The following is a 16,915-nucleotide window of genomic DNA, read 5'->3' on the forward strand; positions in this document are numbered from 1 at the left end:
TAGACATTAAACATCATTTTAGTTGAGATGCATTTAATATATCTAGAGTTGGATTTACAAATTTTGAGTCTTATTTTGAGCCTCAGAGTAGTAATCATTGATTTAGTTTAAAAGGAAAACCTAGATATAAACCATTTTTACCGAACGGTTGAAATGTCGTCGTTTAGGAACCACTTCCCCAGAAAATATTCTATTATATTCATTATTCTAGAGAATTCTCAAAAGAGAAGGAAAAGGCGCAATCCCGCGGAGATTTTCAACGGTTACGCGCTCAACAACAACTGGAAGAGGATTTACAGGTACTCTGAACACATTTTGTTTTATAAATTTAAATCTTAGGGGATATTGGGCTTTAAATTGATGTTTAATAATACATAAAGGGTTACTAATACTTACTAAGGATGAGATTTCAGAGACGACTGTATGGAATAGTCTCTGTCATTTCGACTTATATGTTTAATTCTCAGAAACTATAATCTTGGAATCGTTAAAGGGAGTGACCGGCAATGCATAGTGGTTGAACTGAATATGGAGTATTGTGGACAATTTTTTTGGGATTCAATTGAGACATAGAAAACGTTTCTACGACGTATATTTAATGAGTTTGAGTGCAAAGTCGATGTTCAAAATCATAAATTTGGGTGAGTATGTTTTCAGAACCGGTTTTTTTTTATTAAATAACGACGACAAAAAATGTAAACAAAATTCTACAGTAAACTTATTAATTGCTTAGGAACAGAAAATAAAAATTAACTCTTATCATCGAAAATAAGTAATCTTATTTAATTAATAGTTTTTTATAATCTCTCTTTTATCACAAAGATTTTCTGCAGATTTTCTGGAATTTTTAAGAAAAAGACGACATTTAAAGAATTTGAAGAAATCTGCAAACATTTTCATAGAAAATAAGAACAATGAAATTATGAAAACGTACCTACCCAAATTCATGATTTTGAACGTTGACTTTGCGTTCAAATTCAGTAAATATACGTCGTAGAAAAGTTTTAAAAGTCTGAAATTAATCCTAAACATTTGTCCACAATACTAAATATTCAGTTCAACCACCAAACATTGCCGGTCACACACCTTTAAATTAAAGAGTTTAGATCGTCTTCACAGTCTCATCCTTTATGGGTAACCCTGTCAGTGACGTAGACAGTGGCAGTTTAAACTCCAAGTCCTTATTATTTAATTTTTAACATTGGATTATTTAATTTATGAATATGTGAATGGAAAACTCAAAGGGTATGTTTGGGAGTAAAAACATAACTCAAGTGGTATGTTCAGGGATGTATAGATAAATCAAGGGGTATGTTTAAGGATATATAGGTAACTCAAGGGGTATGTTTAGGAATAAAAAGATAACTCAAGGGGTATGTTTAGGGGTATATGGATAACTCAAGGGGTATGTTTAGGGGTATATAGATAACTCAAGGGGTATGTTTAGGGATTTATAGATAAATCAAGGGATATGTTTAGGGATATATAGATAACTCAAGGGGTATGTTTAGGAATATACAGATAACTCAAGGGGTATGTTTAGGTATATATAGATAACTCAAGGAATATGTTTAGGGAGATATAGATGACTCAAGGGGTATATATGTTTAGGGATATATAGATAACTCAAGGGGTATGTTTAGGGATATATAGATAACTCAAGGGGTATGTTTAGGGATATATAGATAACTCAAGGGGTATGTTTAGGGATATAAAGATAACTCAAAGGGTATGTTTAGGGATATATAGACTGGATAACACAAGCTGAAGAGATGGAACAAAAAGAAGAAGATCTAGCGAACACAATCAAGGTAGAGTTCAACTCAGAAACCAATATGTTGAACAAAAAATCATAAGAACTTATTAAATCTGGTTTCAAGATTTTAAACATATTTTGATTTTGAATAATACGTGGTTTTAAATCATTCACATTGATATGACTTACAAGTACCACTATACGAGTACCAATATTTCTCCCAAGGTATCCATTCCATAGGTTTCCTTCAAATATTTGGTTCAGCCGACTGTCATTTCGACTTATATGTTTAATTCTCAGAAACTATAATCTTGGAATCGTTAAAGGGAGTGACCGGCAATGCATAGTGGTTGAACAGAATATGGAGTATTCTGGACAAATTTTTTGGGATTCATTTGAGACGTTTCTACGACGTATATCTAGTGAGTTTGAGCGCAAAGTCGATGTTCAAAATCATGAATTTGGGTGAGTACGTTTTCAGAACCGGTTTTTTTTTTATTAAATAACGACGACAAAAAATGTAAACAAAATTCTACATTAAACTTATTAATTGCTTAGGAACAGAAAATAAAAATTAACTCTTATCATCGAAAAAAAGTAATCTTATTTAATTAATAGTTTTTCATAATCTCTCTTTAATCACAAATTTTCTGCAGATTTTCTGGAATTTTTACAGTGAAACCCTTAATAACGAATACATCGAAAGAATTCATCAAATGTCGTATTCTTTACTTTCTGTTAATGGAATGATGCAGATATTTAGTTTTTTAATTAAATGATTATTTGGAACTCTTCAAAACTGTTCCCGCATATTCAAGGATATTTATTTATTTTCGCAAATACTGAAATTTACGTAATATAGTATAAAACTCATTGAAAAATTGTCAAGACGACATGTTTGATAAGTTCTTTCGATGTATTCCTTATTAAGGGTTTCACTGTATTAAAAAGACGACATTAAAAGAATTTAAAGAAATCTGCGAACATTTTCATAGAAAATAAGAAAAATTAAATAATTAATTCTAACTTCCATTTATTGACAAATTTCTTTTGATCATCTAATAAGTTTACTATGGAATTTTTACTTTACTTTTCGTCGGCGTCATTTAATAATTAAAAAAAACCGATTATGAAAACTTACCTACCCAAATTCATTATTTTGAACGTTGACTTTGCGGTCAAATTCAGTTAATATACGTCGTAGAAAAGTTTTAAATGTCTCAAATTAATCCTAAAAATTTGTCCACAATACTAAATATTTAGTTCAACCACCAAACATTGCCGGTCACTCCCTTTAAATTAAAGAGTTTAGGTCGTCTTCACAGTTTCATCCTGCCCTGTCAGTGACGTCGACAGTGGCAGCTTATAATATGTGAATGGAAAACTCAAGGTGTATGTTTAGGGTATTGATAACTCAAGGGGTATGTTTGGGAGTAAAAACCTAACTCAAGGGGTATGTTCGGGGATGTATAGATAACTTAAGGGGTATGTTTAAGGATTTATAGATAACTCAAGGGGTATGTTTAGGGATATATAGATAACTCAAGGGGTATGTTTAGGGATTTATAGATAAATCAAGGGGTACGTTTAGGGATATATAGATAACTCAAGGGGTATGTTTAGGGATATATAGATAACTCAAGGGGTATTTTTAGGAATATATATATAACTCAAGGGGTATGTTTAGAGATATATAGATAACTCAAGGGGTATGTTTATGGATATATAGATAACTCAAGGGGTATGTTTAGGGATATAGATAACTCAAGGGGTATGTTTAGGAATATATAGATAACTCAGGGGGTATGTTTAGGTATATATAGATAACTCAAGAGGTATGTTTAGGTATATATAACTCAAGGGGTATGTTTAGGGATATATAGATAACTCAAGGGGTATGTTTAGAGATATAGATAACTCAAGGGGTATGTTTAGGGATATATATATAACTCAAAGGGTATGTTTAGGAATATATAGATAACTCAAGGGGTATGTTTAGGGATATTTTGAGAACTCAAGGGGTACGTTTAGGGATATATAGATAACTCAATCGGTATGTTTAGGGATATATAGACTGGATAACACAAGCTGAAGAGATGGAACAAAAAGAAGAAGATCTAGCGAACACAATCAAGGTAGAGTTCAACGTGTATTGTAAAAGTGAAAATTCCAANAAAAAGTTGCATCAGTTTTCAAGCATGGGTCGACTTTAAAGTGGCCTTGGATTTTACCTTACTAACTCACTTGTTCTTTTTGTAGACCTTGACATGTACATGTTAAACTAAAAACCACTTGTTTTTATCTTTAGTTTGCAAGAAGTAATTGGCAAAATTTTAATTAATTTTTGCTTGCAAGAGCTTGAAACCGTTAGATGACTATGGGAGTGAGAACACCTGAAAAAGGGATTCATTAGTTTCGGCTTATCACGGACTTGACAGCTGAACAGACATGAAACCACAGAAAAAGAAATTGTTAAATTTCGACTTTTTTTTGTTTTCACCTTTTTTAGGTTGATTAACTCTTAACAAAAACATTTTGTTTGTTAGTTACTTATTTATTTAAAAGGTTTGCGGTCACACTTTTACCTTTCACGATGTTGCTTTTACAGGTCGATATTACAGCTTAAATAATGCATAGAGCGAGAGAAAATTTTTTCTTCTAATCTTTAGAATCTATGAGAATTCAATTTACATAAAACAATTTTTTTAGAAACAGTTCATTGTTAATTTTTTTATTGCCGGTGTACTTTTTTGGAGGCACTAAATTACGAGGTTTAATATACGCTTGCATTTTTTTAGGAACAAAAAGACGTGCCGCAGGCAAAATTTTATTAAGATAGATATTTTATTCCTGTTTTGCACTAGGTTTTCTTTCCATTAAGTGCTATTGAGAAGCTATTTTGAAATCCCAGGGATTTCAGGAGGGTGCGTCCTACCGTCCAAATTCTGGACAATTTACAATTTACTTTCTATTTTATTTTTCTTTATCAAGCCAAGCAGTTCAATAACTTTTCTTGTAAAACCGGGATTCAAGAAATTTTCAATTTTCTCCCATTTAAATTCTCAGGACAGAGTTTCCCAGAGACAACGCTTCAGAAATAGGCATTCTTTCCATGGATAAATATATTTTTTTTCTGTAAAAGTTTTAATCCAATTTTAGATTAATACAACGAATTTTTGGTGAGAAATTCAATTAAAACTGAGGCAAAAATAGAAAAAAATATTTATTTGCAAACTGTAATTTATCCTAATAACAAAAATTTGGATTAAAAAAGAAGAAAAAATGAGTTAGTTTCCCTTTTGTACACAAGTTTAGAGTGGCATATCCGATTCACAACGATATCTTGTCCTGATCAAGGATGATGAAAATATTTCTTTCTAAAAATTGAGTCTCTTAGTGACCCCTGTAGAATTGAAGGGACAGAGTGTACACGTCACTTTTCAGTGTGCACTGCTATTTCATAGAAAAAGAGGAGTTCTCTGTCGTTGATTGATCAGAGTCCGAATTTAATGAATTTTAACCGCATCTCAATCCGCCAAAAACCGGTTTCAAGCCGAGTCTCAAACTCAAGCCGCGGCTCAAATTCGGCGTCGGCCTTAGGATTAGAAAGTACCATTGTGAATCGAACACGCCCCTCCAAGTGTAGGGCCACTTTTAATCCCGTCAGGACATTTGGAGGAAAATGTACGCTAGATTCTGACGTGTGCATTTTGCTTAGTCAACTACACTGATCATTGTTACTAGTTGCAGTACGTGGAAAAGGGATATGAAAATAAACTAACATTTCGTGGGGGTTGCATTGGTTTATTCGTGGTCTATTTGGGTGAATTGTAGCTTTTTCTTAACCTTAATCATAAATAATAAAATGGTAGATAAGGACAACTTCTTTTCATAAATATACAGTGCTCCCCAAAATAATATGGTAAGCATAGACGACTGCTCATAAATATACAGTGCTCCCCAAAATAATATGATAAATGATGATTACTTTTCATAAATATAAGTGCTTCTTGAAAAAAGATTGCATATTAAAGAAAATTCGTCTTTACTTCACCATTTTATTACTGTATGTTACTGTAAATGGAAGAAGAAATAAGAAAAGAAAGAAAGGAAGAAAGAGAAAGTGAAAAAGAAGATTTATTTTGGAAAGCACTGTATGTTTATGAGCAGTCGTCTATGCTTACCATATTATTTTGGTGAGCACTGTATATTTATGAAAAATAGTCATCATTTACCATATTACTTTGGGGAGCACTGAATATTTAAGAGAAGTCGTCTATGCTTACCATATTATTTTGAGGAGCACTGTATATTTTTGAGAAGTTTTCAATGATTATTATTTTATTTTGGGAAGCACTGTAGTGTATATTTTGAAAAGTAGTCAATACTTACCATTTTATTTTGGGGAGCACTGTATAATTATGAGAAGTTGCCTTCATTTACCATTTTATCATGTACAATTAAGGTGAAAAAAAAGTTACAATTCTTTTTATAACCCAAATAGTCCATCAATAAAATCACCCCCCCCCTCCACGAAATGTTGGTTTATTTTCAAATCCCTTTTCCGCGTACTGCACCTAATAACAATGATCAGTGTAGTTGATTAAGCTAAATACACACGTCAGAATCTAGCGTACATTTTCCCCCAAATGTCCTGACGGGCTTTTAATTACGTCTACAGTCCCTTTAACTATGTACCTTGTACATACTCCAAAAGACAAACAGAAAGAACCCTCATAATTTTCAATTAAATGTCACGTCACTTTTAAGCCTTGTCAAACAAAGCCCGAGTTCAACAAAGCTTGAAAAAGTTGATCTAAATGTTTTTCTTAGATTCTTAACTTTTGATTGTTTTTAAGCAAAAACAATTCCAACATATTTAACTTTTCACCTCAAAACATAATTAGTTTGAAATTAGTTAAAATATTTTCTGAAATTTGAGATTATTTTGTGGGGAAAAAGTATTTCTGAGTTACTCTAATTTCTTGCTTTCTATAAGTAAAATTTAACAGACAAATGTCGTCCGTATTGAAGATCACATTTTCAGATTTTTGTTGAGGATGAATTTAATATCAAAAACATTTGTTTTCCAAGTTTGCACATCTTAAAATACAAGAAACTAACAATATCTTTAATTTTCATGCTAACAGAGGAAAAAGGTAAGAATAAATATAAACGAATTTGTTTGATTTTTTTTCTGTACACCAACAGTGATAGGTTACTCGGCACAGTTTTGATATCTTTTTTGTTACTTATTTATTTAGAAAAGATTTTTTTTGCATGCCCCTTAGATTAGAAAATTGTGCGGCAAATCTTCAAATCAGTTGATATCAGCAACCAGCCACCTACCACTGGGATTTGAAAATTTGGCGCGAAATAAATTGAAATGAAACTTTCAGTTCCTGTTACAGCAAACGTCAATGAAGGAGAGAAGCGGCCAAGACGACATCTGCGGCAGACAACGTGGCAGAAACGAATTAAGAACTTTGAAAAGTTAGTTTTAAAAATTGATTTTAATTTCAACGCAATTTATGCATACTCAAAAAAAGTCTTTTCTTGTCAGGGTAAATATATCTTTTATCCTGAAAGCAAATAGAAGATTGCGATTACATACATTTTTTGTAAATTAAGTTCTCTCTGGAACCTTTTCTATCTTTTTGTTTAAATTGAATTGATTCTTTATAAAGTTTTTTTTTTATTTTCGGGGAAAAAAATGTGTAATTTTTTCAGGTGGAACAGGAGTATGCGAAGACAAGCACGTTTGGTAAGAATAAATTTATTATAAACAAATTAATAAATAATTCTAGTTTTTTTAAAAATTAAAGTTAATATTAAATTCCCACTTTCTACAATTTTAATGATTAGCTGCAATTCTCAAAAAAAAAAAAATGAAAACCTTTTTTAAGGAATGTTTTTATGAAATATTTCACTTTTGTAATCATAAATATGCTACAGTATATCCCAATAGAAAACGTTATTTAAAAAAAGTTTATTGTCATCTTATTTATGGCATATACTGTATAAGAGCTTCAAAAATGGGGTAAGTAGGAGCTAAAAAGTTATTTCGATCTCTTGCTGTGATTTTAAGTCTAAATTTTGGATGCTGGGTAAATAAATAGAAAAGATAAGAAGTTAATAAATTGCTTTTAGAATGAAATTTAACACAAGGAGTATGATTGAACAAATTTGAAATATTAAATTTAATGATTTTGTGTCAATATCTTTGTATTCAGAAGAATTCAGAGGAAAAAATAGAGAAATAATTGAATTTAATGATTAATTTTTTCTTCTTCAAATTCTCAATTGTGTAAATTTATCTCAACTATATTTTTTCCTTTAGGTTTGTAAATCCCAGGCGATGTTCTGGCTGATTATCTGCCTTGTTTTCCTTAACACTTGTGTTCTAGCCACAGAACATCATAATCAGCCCCCTTGGTTAGATGATTTCCAGGTATATACAGAACACCATAATCAGCCCCCTTGGTTAGATGATTTCCAGGTATACAGAACATCATAATCAGCCCCCTTGGTTAGATGATTTCCAGGTATACAGAACACACAGTCAGATGTTGAACCTTGATAGCAGATCCTTTAACTTTTGCAATTACAAAAAACTAAATTTTTACAACTTTCTTATTACAGACATGTTAGATTAAATGAAATTGCTCGCGATTAATTTCGAATTAAATTCTGATTTAGCTCCAATACCCCTTTTCACGTGTTACGAAAACTCCCTTTAAGAAAACACTTTAATTAATTATAATTACCCTCTCAATGCTCTTTAGTAAGTAGGACATTAAAGCTATGATTATAATAAAAATTAAGGTAAGTTATCAACACAATTTATAACTGGAAGCAATATAAGAAAATTGAAGCGAATGTTGGTATAAAAGATTTGTAATGTTTTTCTTGAAATTCTATTTTCCGTTTAGAATAATTTATACCACAAAATAAAATTTAATAACAATTCTGTTAGCTTTACAGAGTTAACAGACTCCAGCAAGATCAAAATAAAATATTCACTTATTTTTCCTTCCAAGTTTGTTTCATTGTAATTTATACATTTTTTTTATATTTCAGGAGTACACAAACCTGTTTTTTGTAATTTTGTTTACATTTGAAATGTTGCTCAAAATGTATGCCCTGGGTCTCTCTGGATATATGGTCTCCCTGTTCAATAGGTATAACCTCAGACCCTCTATTAAAAAATATATTTTTGATTGATGGACTTTCTATATTCTTCTCTGTAGAAAGTTAGAAAGGAGTCAAAAATTAGATCAACAGAACATATAGAAACCGTTAGGTACAGCAACAAGGTGTATATTTCTGAGAAAAATAAATTGTCCCTGACATGCATAATGTCCCTGACATGCATAATGTTCCTGACATGCATAATGTCCCTGACATGCATAATGTTCCTGACATGCATAATGTTCCTGACCTGCATAATGTTCCTGACCTGCATAATGTCCCTGACATGCATAATGTTCCTGACATGCATACAGAGTTCCCCCTGCATACAGTTCCCCCTGCATCTTCTGAAATGTCCCTTTTCTTGTTTGCATGTTCTGCAAGTGCTGTCCGTTAGTGTCCACGAGAAAGTTTGCTGTAATAAATCAAACTAATAACATTCATAATCATTTTACTATCACATTCCTTTATGTCCAGGGTATGTTGAAAAGAAATAATGATAATGTTTTACAAAAGAGTTTAATATCTCTAAAATATAAAAAGTATTCTCCCGCAAAGTACGCCTTGTTGCTTTACCTAGTGTTTTCTATACGTTCTGTTGATATAATGTTTGACTCCGTTACAAATATATCTAAACGTTAATATATAACAGAATTTGATTTCTTACCACGAACTTGGATTTTCTAATCACTATATCTTTGCAACCCAATGTCGTAGAGCTTATCTCTTTCAAAACTTGAATTCTGTTAAATCAAATAATCTAAGTTTGGAATATAAAAGGTTGCAAAGATGTATGGCTAAGAAAATTTTAATTTGTAGCTAAGACTCAATTCCTTTTGCACGATTTTGAAACAACTAGATATTTGTATCAACATCGTTATGGTTTACTGCAGTGAGCAACAGAATACTGTGGAATAAGTAGAGAACCTTTATACTCAACCTAGGATTTTGAATACTCCAATGAACATTAAACACAGAAATTTTGCTGTATATGTACACAACCCCATTTCTTTTAATAAGAGATTTCAACGCTGTTAGTAAAATTATTCACTTTTTAACAACATCTAATAAATATAAGATGCCTTTAATGTCGTCTTCCTATTTCATAGTAATATGATGTTCACTGTAAATAAATCCAATTAATGATGCAGGGTAAAAATTTTTATTTTTAATTAGTTTTTAAGTTGTTTTGAGCCGAAAACTTCTAAATGAGTCGGGTTAATCTTCACAATCTTAACTAATGGATTTTTTAATATCGAAAATTAAACTTTCCAGAACTCTTAGTCGGCCTAATTAAAAATTTAGCGACCTCTAAAATTTCAATTAAAAAAGATTTTACAAGAATCGAAACGAAACAAATCTGATCTAAAATTATTTCAATTTAAAAAAAATAACTTGTTTAGGTTTGATTTCTTCGTTGTTGTGAGTTCTATTCTTGAGTTTGTTCTTGTAAACCAGGCGAGGGGATCAATATATTCAAACTGGGAATCTTTAACGCTTCGCGGCCCTCTTAAAGGGACTGCAGACGTAATTTCAAATGAACCAGTATTTTCAAAAATGGCATGTCCGATTCGCAACAATACCCTTCAAACATTGGCTGATCAAGGATGTTTTAAATATAAGAATGTAAGAAATCTCGGGAAATATGCGAAGTAATTTGATTTGTATTCCCCTGAATAGATTTTAGCTAGAAACACACGAATTTCTCCACTGTGGCTGATCAGCGAAAAGGAATTGCGCATTGTACTGCAGGAAAATATTTAAGAACTATCAGAATTAAACACGGTTAAATCTAGAGAAACAAATCTTCCACATTTTTTATCCGTAAAAGGTTTGTTGAAGGGTATTGCTGTGAACCTTTTAATTCTTACTTTTTATTAACAATTCACTTCAGCCGCCCCATGTAAGGTTAGACACAAATTGGTGACGATCACTGTTTCAACTTTTAGTTGATACAAAAAGAACAAAGCAAAAAAAATAAATACATGTAAATTAAAATAAACATTAAAAATACATTCATGTAGAAAAAATTGAAAAAATGACAACCTTGCTCTAAGCAAAGTATGGTTTAATTAATGGGAAAACAAAAAGGTTTGTATAAGATAAAGGAATTGAGTCTTTGCCACAAACTCATATTTTCTAATTTCTCTATCTTTGTAACCAAAGGTCGTAGACCATAGTTATTTCAAACTATGAATTCTGTTAGATCAAATAATCTAAGTTTGAAATATCAAAGGTTTACAATTACATCATCAGGTTCCAAAGATATAGGGGTTAGAAAATTGAGTTTGTGGCAAAGATTCAATTCCTTTCACATCATTATCAATTTTATGTTCGCTTTTTATATAGTGGTTGGCGCTTTTATCAATACAATGAAGACAACTTTTCTAAATAGGTTTTTATTTTCTGCAAGAATTTTTTGTAAGTACAAACATCAAAAGAATCTGTTCATTGACAGCTTCTATTGGTTTCCATTTTATGTGGATCCTGTTTGAAACCTTGGTAGAAATCAAAATTGAAATAGATTTGCGTCTTTATTATTTTGATATGTTCGATACACAAAGCTATAAGTAAATCCTAGTATCATCGAGACGATTTGGAAATTGTCAAATTATAAAATTTGATCCCCTTGTGTTAGCAATTAATGCCTCCACTTGGGATGTCCGTCCTGCGTTGTATTCGTCTTCTTAGAGCTTTCAAAGTTACGAGGTAAAATTTTCTTTTTTAAATTTGTTTTTTAACTTTCAGATGTGTAATACTTAATAATTAATAATTTATAAGTTTGGAAACTTGGGAACCCAGCTTTTGCTGGTAACTAAGTTTTACCTATCAATTCAATCACCTAAGAATATTTAATGCAAGATAAGATCCTTCCTGTGGTTCCAACATGTTCCCTTATCAAAATTTGAGGCAAATTGGTCCAGTGGTTTATGAGTTTAGATCTGACATACAAACAAACAAACCGAGATTACTACTTTATATATATAGATATTGGTCCTCAATGGGAAACCTGGTGAAAAGTTTGGTTAACTCTATAGCGTCCATCAATGCACTCCTTGTCCTTCTTGTACTTTTCATCTTCATCTTTGCACTCCTTGGGATGCAAATATTCGGTGGCAGGTTTCAGAACGAAGAGTCTAGAAGCACATTTAACAGCTTTTCACAATCCTGTTTAACCGTGTTCCAGGTAGAGGAGAGAGTGGTTTGGTTTGGTTTGTTTGGTTTTAAATTTCTCAGAGCCTGCGATTTAAAATATGGGTGAAAATAAACTCAAGACTAAGCTGTCAAGTCATAAATACTAATTTAAGACTCAAGCAATGGGATAAGTTCCAACTAGTTTTCCACAGAGTTGGGTTTATGAAACCGGTTTATAATTGTATTTGGGGGATTTTCATGGTTAGAATTTGCAGATATCGGGATTTGATTTACAAACCTAGGTCGGTTGTATTTTCATCGGGCCTATAACTACTTAAGTGGAGTTTAAGGACTCGCATTTGATAATCACTTGACACAAGCTGTCGTCAGCTGATTCTTCAGTTAAGTCTATAGGAATTAAACCCCGAGTTAAAGCTTTTAAAACGTGGGCTCTGCAGCATTTTCTTCATACATCGGGAAATCATAGCAAACAATTGGTGTTCATGAATTTTTTAAGTGGTAGGTTAAACCATATTTAATGCAAAACTGTAGGAAAAAAATGCAGTTTTGATCCAATCTGTAAATAAAAGTGCTTTGAGGGGTCTCCTTCAATTTTAAGCTTCGTTTCTTTAGAGCCTGCATAGAAGAGAGATAAACTTACAAAACCTTCCCCTTTGAAAATTCATGAAACGGCGCCTGGTTTTTTTTATCCTGTTGTGCAATCATGATAATATTATAAATTTGTGTTTTTATCCCTTGTCGCATGTACCTCGTTTCATCAATTTTTAATTCGTTTGTCATAATTTTTACAGCATGATTGTGAGAATCAAGTCAAATATATTTAAGACTAATATTTGACCGAAATATTCAGATTGATTCGCAAAAATTTGTTTAAAAGCGATAATTTGTATTTATTTTTCAAGAAAGACTAACAAACACTGCTTTGCTTACGTAAAAAAAACTGTTTTAAATATCAATACATTTTACATGTAACTACACAAGGAGAAAACAAAATATTTCTCCGTCTCTGCAAGAACTAAACAAATCATTCAAAGTTTGAGAGGCAATATAAACACGATAATAGGTTAAAACTTTGAATCTACAGCTTAAAAAATATTTAAATGCATAAAGTGCTTTAATGAGGGTCGAACTTGAAACTAGAATGTTAACACGAAGTATTAACTAATTTTTAGGTTAATCGTAGCCAACTTATTTAAAGAAAACAAGGTTATTTATCTTTATGTTAAAGGTAAAAAAGAATCACAGTTTTTTCTTTTAAAGATTTTAAAATGGCCAATTGAAAATAATATCCCAATTTTTGGAATTTGCAGGAACAAAAAATGCAGTCTCCCCCATCTAAGATGTTTAAATTTGAAAATTGATAAAATGATAAAACATACATTTAAAACGATATTTTACCTAAGTAAGAAATAAGCGAAAAATTTAGTAAAATTATACAAAACTAGCTGAAGGGCCCAGCGTTGCCCGTGGAAAAAAAATTGTTGAAACAAAAATTTCGATTTTTTAGCCTATAACACCCCCGCCGCCCATGAGTGTCCACAAAAAATTTCAGCCCAATCGGTCCAGCCGTTTGGCCGGCTATGCGCAACATATACGAACCTATTTTTTTATTATTTAGATTCATGTGAAAATATTTTATTTGTTGCAAAAATATGATTTTAGTTTCGATTAATCTCGTTACTAAGTTTTATGCATTCTAATTAAAATATATTTTTTCTATTTGTGAACAATAAATAATTTCTTAATTGAAATATTTGTTTTACTATATTAAAAGTTAAACTGCCTTTTAAAATCAGAAATACTTATGAGGAAGTTCGGTTATGGCTGGTGGAAATACAGAGTATATTCGAGTGTGGAGATTCAATTCTGTTGACAAAATTAAATATTTTATCATTAAATTAATTTGCGGCAATACCTTACAAGATAGAAATGAACCTTTAGACAAAGGGTGTTCACTGTTCAACCCTCACGGCCATACAATTAAAAATCAAAATTGGGTCTTTGGCGAATAAGCCCCACCTTCCCCTCCTCCCCCCTCCCCTCGACACACACACTGTAAACTCCTGTAAAAAAAATCCCAAAGATTAAGACAATTTAGATACAATTTTGAAACAACAAAGTTAAAGCTTCATGAATTCAGAATTTAACAAAACTGCACAATCTACGCAATAAAGAAAAGCAGTTTTTCTTAAACAGAAAAGAGGGTTTGGAATGGATTTTCCATATTTTTAGGATCGAACCATATTTCTTTTTCCATTCCTTCATTTAGTATATTTTGATTATAAACCGTGGATTTCTGAATTTTCAATTATTTCGAAGTATCGAATAAATTGAAAATTTGAATTTCAATGAATTCTGTGAACATCATAGAACTGCCAATATAGAATGCTGCTGAAAGGTTAGATATTTGCGAGAAAATCAATCCCTAGTCTCCTTCTGCTCTTGTAATAATTAGAGCTTTTAAATTCATTGAAATAACAGTGGCCATTTTCATTATACATTACACACTAAACTAAGCTCTGGGGTAGGTTAAATAGGCCATAGGCCGGGTACTGGACGCGCAAAGTTAAAACCAGGCATCTCTTCTTCTTCTCCTTCTACTCTACATTGCAGGGAATTCAGATTAATATTTTAAACTGGAAACATTTAGCTAGAAGCCCTAGCTTTTTCCACGTAATTTAAAACATTTTCTTCATAATATCGAACATTTTCTTCGTAATACCGAACATTTTCTTTTTAATACCGAACATTTTCTTCATAATACCGAACATTTTCGTCGTAATATCAAACATTTTCCTCATAAAACCGAACATTTTCTTCGTAATACCGAACATTTTGCTCGCAATAATTAACATTTAGTTCGAAATACTCAATATTTTCCTCGTATAACTGAACATTTTCTTCGTAATAACGAACATTTTCTTCGTAATAACGAACATTTTATCATAAAATTGAACATTTTCTTCATAATACCAAACATTTTCTTCGTAATAATGAACATTTTCATCATAATAACGAACATTTTCTTCATAATACCGTACATTTTCTTTGTTTAACCGAATATTTTCTTTGTAATACCGAACATTTTCTTCGTAATACTGAACAGTTTCTTCGTAATACCGAACAGTTTCTTCGTAATACCTAACATTTTCTAGTCGTAATAGCAAACATTTTCTTCGTAAGACCAAACATTTACTTCGTACTACCAAACATTTTCTAGTCGTAATACCGAACATTTTCTTCGTAATACCGAACATTTTCTTCGTAATAACAAACATTTTCATCGTAATATCAAACATTTTCTTCATAATACCGAACATTTTCTTTGTAATACCGAACATTTTCTTCGTAATAACAAACATTTTCATCGTAATATCGAACATTTTCTTCAGAATACCGAACATTTTCTTCGTAATACCGAACATTTTCTTCGTAATATCAAACAATTTCTTACAATACCGAATATTTTGTTTGCAGTAACATTTTGAAAATAATCAACCTTCTATAAAGAGTACCGTTGTGGATCGCAATTGACATTCTTTAAATGGAGAGTTACTTGAGTCTTTTTTCCCTTTAAATGAAAAATTGCCAACTTTAAGCTCATGAGTCATGAGTCATGATTTACTTTGGTCGACATGAGGAAATCTAAAACTTACTCTTTATTCTGTAAAAAGTGTTTGGACTTTTGGGCGGTCAGATGTTCGGGGGAAGGTTCGAGAATCCTTCGAGTCGGGCTAATTTTGACAGCTTCATTAATTCTTACCTTGCAGTGTTTCAGGTTATTCATGTCAGTGTACAGGGTAACCAACAAAGGATGAGACTTGCAGGGAGTGTTCGCGAAAAAAAAATCATTTATCGTTAACACTCCCTTTAATGAGGACCAAAAACTGTTTAAATCTAAAGGTTAAATGTGTCTTTATGTGTAGAAAATAGTATTTTAATGATTCACTAAATAATTTGGCAAAGAAAACACTGGTTTTATGGGAACCAGAATTGTAAGAAAAAGTACCGGCTTGTCTCTTAAGTCTCATCCGTTGTGAGTCCCTCAGTAGTTCACAATATTCACTTTAAATTCCAGACACAACGGATTTTACATAGTTAAAATTATAATTATTCTTATAAGTAAATTAAGGTTGGAACTGTTGGTTAATATAGCGCTAATCCCCTAGACATTTTCCCTAGTGGCAATTTCCCATGCAGCAACTTCCCAAGCCTGTCATAGCCGCAGCGTTCGGCCCCTGACATGTTTTAGCCGCAGCGCTCGGCCCTCATTGCAGCCTGCGGCGGCTCAGAAGGCCTTACCTAACCTTTGGGAAGTTGTCGCTTGAGAAATTGCACATTTGGGAAGTTGCCACTTGGAAACTTGTCACTTGGGAATTTATCCTTGGGAAAATAACTAACATCATCTACAATGTTAGAAAGTTGAACTTGATTTTCACTGTGGGGTATTGATGTTCCTACAGTTGGTTGGTTTTTGGTTCGTTTTAGTCTATATTTTCTTTTAGGGTCAAAGTTTGGCATAGAAAAATAAGAGAAAATGTGTTTCCATTAATTTTAGGATAAAGCAATTGCAAAGTTAAACTAAAGTTTTATTGATTATTTTTTAAGACATCCCAGAATATAAAGACTACTATGGGTACTATCTTAAAGAAAAGATTAAAGTTTTGGCTTTTTACATACTTTTGTGATATTTCGTTGACTCTAGAAATATGTAAAACAAATTTACTAAAATGTGCTTTTTGCAAAAGTTAACCATCAAAAGTTCCGATCTTTGTTTTAATTTGATCTGTTTAAAAACAAAGCTTCATTAAA

The 16,915-nt window shown here is 31.7% G+C and overlaps 1 protein-coding gene across 1 annotated transcript in view; it reads left to right on the top strand.

Moving 5' to 3' along the window:
* The window catches only part of LOC111706123 (muscle calcium channel subunit alpha-1), a 56,086-nt gene that overhangs the window by 21,085 nt on the left and 18,086 nt on the right, over positions 1-16,915 (top strand). Inside the window, exons 12-22 of the mRNA XM_023478899.1 lie at positions 212-299; positions 1,740-1,811; positions 3,820-3,891; positions 7,137-7,249; positions 7,487-7,520; positions 8,097-8,207; positions 8,837-8,937; positions 10,351-10,405; positions 11,586-11,656; positions 11,936-12,205; positions 15,874-15,881. Coding sequence (XP_023334667.1) covers positions 212-299; positions 1,740-1,811; positions 3,820-3,891; positions 7,137-7,249; positions 7,487-7,520; positions 8,097-8,207; positions 8,837-8,937; positions 10,351-10,405; positions 11,586-11,656; positions 11,936-12,205; positions 15,874-15,881 — 995 coding nt within the window. The remainder of the gene's footprint in view (positions 1-211; positions 300-1,739; positions 1,812-3,819; positions 3,892-7,136; positions 7,250-7,486; positions 7,521-8,096; positions 8,208-8,836; positions 8,938-10,350; positions 10,406-11,585; positions 11,657-11,935; positions 12,206-15,873; positions 15,882-16,915) is intronic.

This window comes from Eurytemora carolleeae, unplaced genomic scaffold (genome assembly GCF_000591075.1).
Source record: "Eurytemora carolleeae unplaced genomic scaffold, Eaff_2.0 scaffold223, whole genome shotgun sequence".
Classification (NCBI taxonomy): domain Eukaryota; kingdom Metazoa; phylum Arthropoda; class Copepoda; order Calanoida; family Temoridae; genus Eurytemora; species Eurytemora carolleeae.